This window comes from Oncorhynchus mykiss, chromosome 1 (genome assembly GCF_057628025.1).
Source record: "Oncorhynchus mykiss isolate SJ-2025 chromosome 1, ASM5762802v1, whole genome shotgun sequence".
Lineage (NCBI taxonomy): Eukaryota > Metazoa > Chordata > Actinopteri > Salmoniformes > Salmonidae > Oncorhynchus > Oncorhynchus mykiss.
In genome coordinates this window covers 65,462,785-65,474,582 of record NC_143022.1, presented here as the reverse complement: position 1 = coordinate 65,474,582, position 11,798 = coordinate 65,462,785, and the positions used below count along the sequence as shown (strand labels likewise).

Below are 11,798 nucleotides of genomic sequence, written 5' to 3'. Positions count from 1 at the left end.
ACCTACACCCATGAGAAACGCTCCTTCATCCCTGGTTCATTGAATGGATTCCAATAATAAACAATCCAAAGAATGAGACCAGTGTAATATAAGGGAATCTTGCTAGCTATATTGTTAACAATGTTTTTATTAATTTACCTCTTAGCATCAATTCACTAAAGTAGATCTAACTGAGTAGACCTATATTTATTCGTTACTACATAGGCATGTGGCCTATTGTTATTATTACGCTATTAATATCATAATTTCTGGAAAATAATACTGATGAACTAATAATAACTAATAATAACAATAATAATTGTTATATTTTTTTATATTATTTTATTATCACTAATATTCTGCCTTAGTGCTGAAGTGGATGCATTAGCCTACTGTTTATCAGTCTGTAACTGCAAAACGTCCGTTATCTCATTGACTAATGCAGGCCATTATGATATATAGGCCATCTGATGCCTGGAGTATGCCAGACAATGTCTTGCTGTTGGGCTACACAAAGAAGCAGCAAGCTGCACTGTGTACAGAAAAGGACAAGCAAGATAATAACAAAAAAAAACAGAGACATCCCACTGACCCTTCCACCACTACAGTCACGGAAAGAGCAAGCAGCCGTAAGATTGGTCACTGCCATGAACCAACCTGACCACCCTCCACATGATCTCCTACCACAGAGAAAGGGAGACAGTATTGGCAGAGTCCTCTGAAACCAGAACCGACTGTCCAAAATCAACGCAAGGACAAAAAGGCTGGTCAATTCTACCACAGCCACAGCCATCAGACTTTGATTTTGTGATTATTTTTTTTAACTGTATTTTTTCCTAAGACATGGGACCTTTTTAATTGAATGTAATATATTGTGTTTTTTAAAATATTGTCTAAATGCCACTGTGCATTCTGCAAAATGTAGTCTTGTGGACGAGTATGAATTAAATAAATCAATACAGGCCTATAGCAGATAAAATGTTCAATCATATGCACAGGACGTTTCGAAAGACGTATGGGACCTTTTCAATTGAATGCAATATCTTGTGTTTTTTAAGTGTTGTCTAATTGTAACTGTGCATTCTGCAAAATTCAGTATTGTGGACTGCGAGCGTGAATGAAATAAATCAAATCAAATCAGGCCTACAGCAGGTCAAATGTAAATCATACGCACAGGACCTTTTCAAAGACACTGCACATAGAGGGAAATAGTGCATATTCCTACGCAAGGAGACAACGGCCTACAATGGTGCAATGTTGCAATATCGATGTGCAACACAAATGCTTATTGGGGTTATAATTTGTTAAAATAACACAATGCGTGCTGACTTCAGTTAAGTTTTCATCATCCCAGCTTTCAGGTACAAACCATGGCTTGCTACCATGTTATCATAAGATCGACTTGGCACTAAAGCCTTACATGAGCTGTAAAATTTGTAAAATTTGTTCAACTGAAGTCATCCTTCGATATCTTTCTTTTATATTTTTAAGTAAATCTTAGATTTCATTCGCAAAAGTGTAACCTTGGCATAATATGAATTGACCTAATTAATAATCATAATCATCCATTTTTTTAATGGATTTGTTGTTAGTCATAATAATTTTACCATCAATGTAATGGGCTTGTAGTAATGCAGGACGGATTGGCCACGTAGATCTAATAAGCAGAACATCGCAAACATAGTTAAACTACCGAGACTCATAGCCCGGGCAGATTTGGACTCACAACCCATAGCATTTTCTTATAGTCTACTTGTGGGTTGAATCATATGTCCCCGAAGATGAGCATCATAATTATGACAGTGACTTAAAAACCTACAGTTAAATGAAAGAAACACATAGTTATCTTATTCCAACTGAGGTCCTTTATTGGATTAAGAAAACCATCATGCGCATTTTCATGGAATTCAGCAATAGCAAAATAATGAAGATATCACTAAGACATGGAGACCTATTGCGGCATATAATAGGTTATATGTTACAGGTGGATTTATTATTATGGTACAGACATTTCCGCTAAATGAATGGTCAAATAAAAGGCATACCAAATACATTTCTAAACTCGTGCGTGTGCATAGGCCTGTATCTTCCTATGCACTTTGTAAACCTCAAGTTACAAATGATAAACCTTTCGTCAGTGAATGCTTGACTTGCATTGAGCAGAAGTTAGCCTACGCAAAAAAAGTTGTGTTTAGGGTAATTTACGTAGGCCTAAATTAAATGGGTCGTTTATATGTCAATACAACAAACCAACTGCACTGAATATAGTGTGGATCCAATATCCATCGTCCCAATCTTCCGGCCAATAGAAATTGGGGAGCCTTCAACCCCTAACTAATCACAAACTGATAGGAGAAAATGAAAACACGGAGAGACGAGGCCAGGGTATGTAGTTGGGTATGCTGTAATTACCATAATAATGGTAAATATAAATTAATATAAAAGGTACCCTTAAATTCGGTAAAATTCGGTTCCTATTTAAACAGAACTATGTGGTGGCTATTGGTAAACACACCCAGGTCAATGGTGTAGGCTACATTTTATACTAACAACGTATCACACTTATGTCAAAGAATGTTAAACCGACTCTTAGCCCCATACTTCAACATAAAACTCAACACTGATAAACATAAAGGCCCCTTTAAGACCGACTGTCCTCAGGCCTTATCGGTAGACAAAAATGCAAACGTAAGTACCTTGAGCTTTTCTACTGGTTCAGCTGAGTAGCCTATGTAAAAATGTTCTGAAGATCTGGTTCTGAACGAATCCGTTCCGTTTTGCTTGAGTCCGCCTCTCCGTGCCTGTTCCTATTGACGCACTTAAAGACTCTTCCCTCAACCTTAAGGCGAGTAGCAGCGACCAATCACCATGCCATTACAGGCTTCAGAGGAAGCTGTTTATGTGACTCCAGCGCTAATTAGGCTCATGAACTAACAAATCGCTTGCACAACTGGTGAGGAACCGATCACATCCATGGATTGTCTGGCGCAGTTGACCACCTTTATGGCTATTTGTTGATTTGTTGTTACTTTGGCTTCTATTCTTGCTGCACTCTTCGTTCCAAAGTTATTTATGCTGACAAACTTTCTCGGTGTGGAGTAGTAACCTATTTTTTTTTACGAAGAACGCCTGCACCTCTTAAACTCTAAACTGGGGAATCTTGACTATCAAACCATGTTTCAACCTACACCGAAGAGGTGTTTTACTATAGAATCGTTGGTAGCGAAGGATAATCCTCTACCAGTGTCGAGGTCTGAGGAACCCATACGACCAGCAGCTCTGAGCTATGCAAACTCCAGCCAGATGAATCCATTTCTGAACGGGTTTCATTCCAGCGGCAGGGGCGTCTACTCTAATCCGGACTTGGTGTTCGCTGAGGCGGTCTCACATCAGAACAACTCCGGTGTCCCAGTTCATTCGGTACCACCTCCACACGCGTTGGCTCACCCACTTTCATCCTCACATAGTCCGCACCATCTTTTTGCCAGCCAGCAAAGGGACCCCTCAACTTTTTACCCATGGCTAATACATAGATATAGGTACTTGGGTCACAGATTCCAAGGTAGGTTGAATTTACATTTGTCTTTTTAACGCATTTATTACGTATATTTATGCTGTTAAGCCCTTTTTTGGATGTTCCATAGCATTTATGTAGGCCAATATAACATGTAATTATGAGAATAAAGAAACGAATGATAAATATCAGTGAGCTATCGAATTTTGGAAATATATGTGCTATCGCCTTGTCTCGAACAGTTTTACTAACTGTTTTTGTCTGTTATAATTAGAACACTGTTCAACTGGAATAGGCTAGGGTACTTTTAGTAGCCTAATGTACGGCATAGTATTTCTCAATGTGGTGACACGGGTTCAAATTTATTTTGCTGGTAGTCTACAGCCTATAATTTTCCATTTTGTAAAAAAAAAGGAATTGCAAAGAGTGGACTTTAAAAAGTCCTTTAGCATCTAAAACATTTAATTGAAACAAAAATAAGTATAAAACCTTACAACTGGAAAGTGTAGGGCTATATAATTAATTGACTTGTTATTTTTAACAACAAAAAAAAGATTATTGAAAAATAAATAATGATTTAATTTGGCCTAGATATTTACTTAATGTTTAAACTGAGTGCAAATACACTTAACTACATTGATAGATGCCTGTGTATTTTTTTGTAATCATCCGTGCCTTGGAATAGGCATTGGGTCGTATTTGTGGGCTATGTTTTTATTGCCCAAACTGCTGTTTACGAAATTGTACACAATGCACTATTTTAAAATCGCACTATTAATTTATCGTCCCCCAAATTGGACTGTCATATTAGAAAATTATATTTTTTTGCAGGTGGATGCACATAATCTTTTTCTGAAAACAGTGACATGCAAATTGTATAATAAGTGAACGATCTGTTTTCATAATGGTTATTTTAATAAGGGTCTTGATAGTAATTCTGACAAAATGTTAGGCTAATGTAGTCTATTTAATTCTCCACCATATACTTACAGTATACCAGTGACTGTAGGCTAATGTTAAAAAGAAAAGTTGAAAAGGGTTAGGCTATAGAGGCTTCTAGGCCCCTTTGTGATTGTAGACCATTGTGTTGCTATTTTTTATGTGTAGGCCTAGTGTTTTTAGGATAACCAAAGACTATCGAAACGGCGCTTATTTTAGCCACTGCATAGCCCTATTGTTTCCATTTGAATAATATAAACTGTATCAATTTGCTATTGTTAAAATTATTACAAAACAATTTGTCAAGGTGTTGCTTGTGACTAAATTGGTTTCAATGTTCAATTGAGTGTTGCCGTAGACTTTAGTCAAAAGTTAGAAGGCCCAAATCTGCGTTATAGCCAAATTATGAGCATAGCATCGTCATCTCTTTAGCCTCAGTTTGCAACGTAAGAGTGATCATAATTAATATCCCTCCCATTGTCGTTTTCAGGTAACGAAACAAGCCCGGAGAGCTTCCTTTTGCACAATGCACTGGCCAGAAAGCCCAAAAGAATTCGGACAGCTTTTTCCCCTTCCCAACTTCTGCGGCTTGAGCACGCATTTGAAAAAAACCATTACGTCGTAGGTGCCGAACGAAAACAGCTTGCGCACACCCTTAGCCTCACAGAAACTCAGGTAAGAAAATGAATTGAATACTCACAAGTGTATCGTTAAGTCCGCATTAGGCCTACTTTGAATAGGGGATGGATTTAAAATACGATTGTGTCAAGTTGCACCAGACCTGACATGACGCACAGGTTTGTGGGGTGTTTTTCAAGGGGTGTTTTACAGCCTGTAGGCCTACTACCTACATTAGGCTATAGGACAATAATAACTTGTTTTCGTGTTGGCTATGGAATCTGTGAATATGCTAAATTTCTCTGAATATGCTAATTATTTATTGGGAATTCATATGCCAGCCCATAAATGACATTTACGGGAATTATTTATTAATTTCTTGAAAACACGACAATGTGTTGTCTATTGGGGTAAACTTCACATATGCTTAATGGTTAATCCGTATTGCACGTCAAATTTAGGAATTTCACATAGGCCTAAATGCTATTCCATTTTAATAATTGAAATGAAGGGGGGGAAATGATATAAATGAAAACACACGTTTATTCATTTTTCAAAATTAGGCCTACTTTTGGATTGACCTGTAAACCCACAGTTTCAGAGATACAAAAATAAATGTCTACACCACCATCGTCCTTGAGGCTTTTAGTTGGATGAAATCAATGATCATTGTACAACCTCGTTGGGTTGAATTACTTTGTTTTGGGAAAAAAAATGTTTCCATTCAAAATGGATGGCAATTAACCAGTTAACCATTTTAAAGGATCTATGGCACGCTAAAAAGAATGAGACGGACTCAATGAATTTCCCTGGCCATATTTAAGATCGTATTTGTGCCTATCAGCTTGTGGAACGGTCGGTGTCTTTTGTCCCAGTGTCACCACCGGCTCTTCTCTAAACCGAGGCTTTCAGAGGGGAATGAGGGAGAAATTAACCATCACCCACTTCAATTAGCTGACTGAAAGCACATTAAATGCACCTCACTTGCCAAGCTGTCAGGCGGATGGCTTGTATATATTAATATTGCCCACTAGCCTATAGATATGAATTTACAAAAGGCTTAAAATTAACATGCAATGTGGCTTTTACATTTTTGGGGAAATTATTAGAAATTAAATGACATTTATTTGTTATGCATTGCATATTCATGTGCCTGTTTGCGCCCGTTTTTTTCGACCAAGGGGACGTCAATGTCTGGTAATTGGCTTATGTTTGTACTATTAAAAATATAGAGCATGCAATACATGCCATTTTTGACCTAGGCAATATCCCATCTGAAAATAACCGTACTTCTAGCCTAACTTGTAAGTCATTTAGGGCCTATAGCATTGGGCAAATTTTCACACAGCGATCTATGAGAGCCTATGCAAAAATGCTAGGCCTTTGCACTCCTTTTATAGTCTATGCTTGTATCTCTTTTGCTATTCTGCTATTTGGATTCTAACTTTACGCACACGGATCGTTTTTGTTTAGTATTTTGGTATTTATTGTAGCCTTTATTTATTTCCCTTAGGTAAAAGTGTGGTTTCAGAACCGAAGAACCAAGTTCAAGCGTCAAAAGTTGGAGGAGGAGGGTTCAGATTCGCAACAGAAGAAGAAGGGGACCCATCACATAAACCGATGGAGACTCGCAACTAAACAAGGATCGGGAAGCCCGGAGGAAATTGATGTAACTTCAGACGATTAAAATACGAAATTGTTTGAACCTGGGACAGCCGTGTGGCGTGAAGGATGACATGGCTAAGGATGCTGTGTACAGAGAGACAGAGAGAGGGTAAAGCCAATGTCACATTTCGATTCTTCGGAGATCGGCAGCTGAGGGTGAGAGATCCGATTGGTGGCACTGCTGTCACTACCATGGGTCTGTCAAACCATATCAAATTACCCAGGCAAAAGTGATTGACAGTATCGCAGTCCACCTACCTGACCACCTTCCACGCATCAACCCACCACTACAATCTCCCACGAACCACCCAAAAATTAATCTCCAATTCACATTGGACATTTGCACTTCTGAAAGTTTCTAAATATGAACGTTTCCACTCAAGATACCAAAATCCACAACTGTTTTTGTAAAACTTAAATTGCATGGTAGACTTTCTGGTAGTTGTTTTAATTTGATAATTTTCTCAAAAACAACTTTGTTTTAACTCTATTTTCAATCTCAGATATGTTGTGCTTCTTCCTTTTTACAAAGTGTGCAGTCTTTTAATTAATGATTATCGTGTTAAAGTGATTGTGAGAACAGTATGAAGTAGCAGTGCTGCGTTATAGTGTTTTTAAAGAAAATGTATTTCGAAAACTTTATAAAAGTTTATCAAACCACAGATAAAGTACTTAAAGGGAAAGTATCCAGGACATTCCTTAAACCTAAAGCTTTACCATGTCTCCGTTATTCTGTCACGAGCATATTGTCAGGATTTGACCCTTCCGTGAGAGTTGCCACAAAGGACTAATGCAAGAATTGACTGCCGTAGAGGCGAGAAAACGTCAAGCACTGAGCGTATCCATGTACAGAGATACTAAAAGTTAATGTTTCTGTTAAACCCTCTTTTATCAGAATGTAAATAATGTTGTGTTTGTGTTAAGTTTGCTACAATTTTAACACAAAGTATACTTCCAAGAAGTATGTAATTGTTAATATTTTGTCAATAAAGTTTTATCAATATGTTGCGCGCGGAGTAAAAGTAGGGTTTTGATTTTAGATCAACTTTCATATCTTGACATTTTATAAAGAGACCTGTTACGCTCTTCAATTCAAGCGTGTATTATTTAACACTTTTTATAGGCTATTGGCTGCCACCAATCACCCGCTTCATATATCTTGATTTTCGTCAAACCAGTCTCACAATTAGCCTATATTTGAGATAGGCCTATGACTCATTTTCGAAGAAATCCAGACAATGTGGCTTGTTAAAATGAACTTATAAAATCCAAAATAATTTGTCTGTGGCAAGTGCGTGGTTGTTTTTCCGGTGGTTCATTTGCTCCTCAGTCTGATAGACTGCATTAATCCGTTTTTATTTAGAGGGGCAGCGTCTGGTCTGTTCAGGCTACAAAGAGTCCTACGAGCTTTTGTGAAAGTGCAAATCAGTTTAGGCAATTATCATGCGAGTAATATGAGGGGGAAAGGGGATGCATTGCCCAGTGGTCCACTTTAATCTCTTAATCCGTGGATCCAAGGGGGCTTGGTTGGACATAATTTAGTACAATCTGACTACCCCTCACGAAGCGATAAGGGAAGGTTGCAATGTGCAGCAAAATGAGATCTTTGTTTAAAATCTTGTCTCCGACAGCCACGAGTAGGATATGCGTACACACGCTCTTCCCACAAATTGATCACAAACAAAACAGCGTCAACGCATGTATACGCTTTTCCCATTTGATTTTTTAGCCTATTACGCTTGTACGGCAAAAATACATTATATATATTTTTGGGTTGTTTTTTTTACATCTAAGAGCTTAATAGACCAACGTCTTTTTTTATAAGTGACTCAAACATAACATTTGATTATTTATTTATTCAGGGAAAATCCATTGACACCAATGTCTCATTCACAAGGGTGCCCTGGTCACAGTAACACACTTAAATACAATATGGAAACAAAACAGCCATCGATACAATGTAAAATAAAATAAAAAAATACAGCACAAAACAATTTAAGAAAAACGGTTATATTCCTCAGCTACAAAATGTTATATTCCTCAGCTACTAAATCCTCAGTCAATCATTTAAATTGCCATAGCCTCACTAGAACATCCTATTGTAATGAGTTTTGTGAATTGTTTGAGTAGTGAGGTGCATTAAAAGTAAGAAAGGATTTACCTAATTCGGTGGAGATCCGAGGAACCTCAAGAGTTAACCAACTCTGTGAAAGGGTTTGGTATCTCGTGTTTTTATGCTTCAACAACGAAGTTAGGTAAGTCGGAAAGCTTGGGTAGTAGAGTTTTGTAAACAGAAAGGGAATATTGAAGTGACCTCCAGGACTTTAATGGGGACCAGCTAACCTTTTAATACATGATGCAGTGATGCGTATTAAAACCGCAATCTGTGATAAATCGAAGGGTTTTGGTAGACAGCATCCAACGGTTTAAGAGTAGTGGCTGCTGCATTCTGGTAACTGGTGTCACCATAGTCAAGAACTGGCAGGAAAGTTGACTACAATATGCTTCCGGCTGTTTAGAGAGAGGCGTTTAAACTAGCTCATCAGCATGTTTTTATATTTTTTTTTACCCTTGCCAATCCAAATGCCCAGATATTTATAGGAACCCGATCAATGGGTGAATCATTAAATTAATTAATGCACATGGGAAAAATGCACATCAAATTGTTTTAAATGTTGCAAAATTAAACTGTATTAATATTTACACTATGTATCTCCTAAACATGTGAAGTCCCCACCATGCACAGTGTATGATGTGAGGTGTAGTGTCTATTTCTATAATTGTTTCACATCTTGAAAAGGAGCTTTTCGGAGGGGGTGGTGTGTGTGGGGGGGGGGGGGGGGGGGGGGGGGGGGGGCTATAGGCCTACATACAAAACTACGGTCCCCATATATGGATGGGGAGTTTTAATCGGCCCATGGACTATAACAGCAATACGAATCTTCAGAGAATACCATTAGCTTTGAAAAAACCCTAAAAGCTTTATTACAAACCCAGCTTTGAAATAGGGGGATTAGAGGGCTGAAAAGGTCCCACAATAGTTAGAAGAAAAGGTTTCATGCTAATGAGGTTAATGCCCTTTGTATCTCCGGACTCCACAACTTCATTACTCCTATCTCCGGCAACACCGAGCGGCTCAGAGCGCGCAATCCACTCGAGCTTCTCCCTACCCTGCCTAAAGAAGGATTTGATAGCAGTCCTGTTCAAACTAGATAATTATATATTTTCAAGTTGGAATTAAGATAAAGAAAGTGCAGTGGAAGGCGGTGAGCCTTGATCCGCTGCAAACAAATTTGGCGCACTTTCTCCCTCCGCGGTGCCTCAATAAGCAGGACAGCCCCCTCATTATGACTGGGTCTCGTTGTATGAATTGTACACTCTTTTGATTTAAACAAGCCAGTCTTTTGAATTTAAAGGCAGATTATTGTATACAGCGAAATTAAATAAATGTTATAATGAAGAACCGGATCTGTTCAAATGTACACGGGTTCCCATGAATAGCCTATACATTAGCACTTCTACACAAGTAGGTCTATACAGGCTATTCACAGAGCTAATTTGGAGCTCGGGGAGGACATTTCTATTCAAACCGTGCATTGCATGCCTTTATGACACATGCTGAAATGTATTTTATTTTATAGTGGATATATTCGTCAAATGGGCTATTGGATTAACACTGCACACTATTTGGTGTCTTTTTCTGCAACATAACTCGGTGTTTTTTTGTGATAAAGGCTATGATAGGCCCATATTTTTCATAGAAGTCTGTGCATAGGCCTATGACTGTGCGTAAAGCCTCGACCTTCTCTTTTTTTTTTACAAGGCCTACAATTGCAAGGATTTACATATCTTGGGGTTTAAATTTTAAAAATTTCACTGAGGTAAAGCAGCAACGCAAGGGATAAAATACCAATGTGCGCAGGAAAGCGCACCTGTCTTTTTGAACAAGGCATGTGAAGACGTTGTTTGCCATTGTTAATCTTTAGTGGTTCCTGTAGGCCTACTGTTTCCTCCACTCAAACTTGATCTGGGTCAGTGAATGTTAAGTTATGAGATACTAGACCCCATATACTGTATCAATCGATTCCTTTCCCAAACAATAAAGCTGTGTGTATGAGGAGTGCTGGGGACCTTGTGACCCGCTTATTTAACCTTGCGCTGCTCCGCCGTACAGAGGCTAACGTTTTTTTTGGCCGCCCTAATAAGGACTGGGAAACGATCAATCATCAAAGCCCCATGGCTTGGGTTTATTATTTAGTTACTATAGCCAGATCATTCCTGGCTGCTAAATACTCGATGAGGAATATGGATTCTGACACCATCTGAAAGGATAGCAAGTAAGCCAAAGGTCTAGGCTACTTACCTGACGTGAAATAATTATCCGCCATTTAAAGAACCGTCCTATCAAATGATCCCAGTGACCCAAACCCCCTAATCTGCAATTAGTAGGTCTAAATATGTCCGCTGATTTTGCTAATGTGAATGGTATTTGGATGGCGACCATTACACATCAATAACGCACTTCCCTGCTATAGCCTAAACACTGAAAACAAGTATATCTGCAAAAACAAACACACATTAGATGAAGTCCACTATATAAAACAGGCAATGAGACTAATCTGCACTTAGAGTAGCACGGGCCCTATAGCCTACTCATAACTCGCACTCACATAGGCTACCTTTCATCACCATTATGCACAGATGAGCGACTGCAAGCATGGTACAGCCTTATATCAAGTGTGATTTATGATCCGCTTTTTGAAGACTTTAAAGACATTTTTGCATTTACTGTTAGGCCTAGGGCCTAGGCCATAGTGGTGCATGCCGACTTCCGTCCTACTCGGATTTACGTTGCTTGAAACTAGGTAATGCCAACTTCTGTCCTCTCATTCACGTTTCTTGACACTAGCTACGCTGTAAAAAAAGTAATTAGTTCTGCTAACTCAAAGTATTTCAGTGTTCAATACTTAAAGTAATAAAGTGACCTTTAAAAAAATGTTTTAAATGTAACCTTTATTTAACTAGGCAAGTCAGATACGAACAAATTCTTATTTACAATGACGGCCCAAACCAGACGACGATA

At 38.4% G+C, this 11,798-nt stretch overlaps 1 protein-coding gene across 1 annotated transcript; it reads left to right on the top strand.

The window, feature by feature from the left end:
- The first annotated feature begins 2,826 nt into the window (after positions 1–2,826).
- On the top strand, positions 2,827–7,722 carry LOC110526449 (homeobox protein EMX2). Its single transcript, XM_021607444.3, has 3 exons — positions 2,827–3,541; positions 4,923–5,107; positions 6,564–7,722. The coding sequence occupies exons 1-3, from the start codon at positions 3,154–3,156 to the stop codon at positions 6,735–6,737; spliced, it is 747 nt and encodes a 248-aa protein (XP_021463119.1). The 5' UTR covers positions 2,827–3,153; the 3' UTR covers positions 6,738–7,722.
- The last annotated feature ends 4,076 nt before the right edge of the window (positions 7,723–11,798 follow it).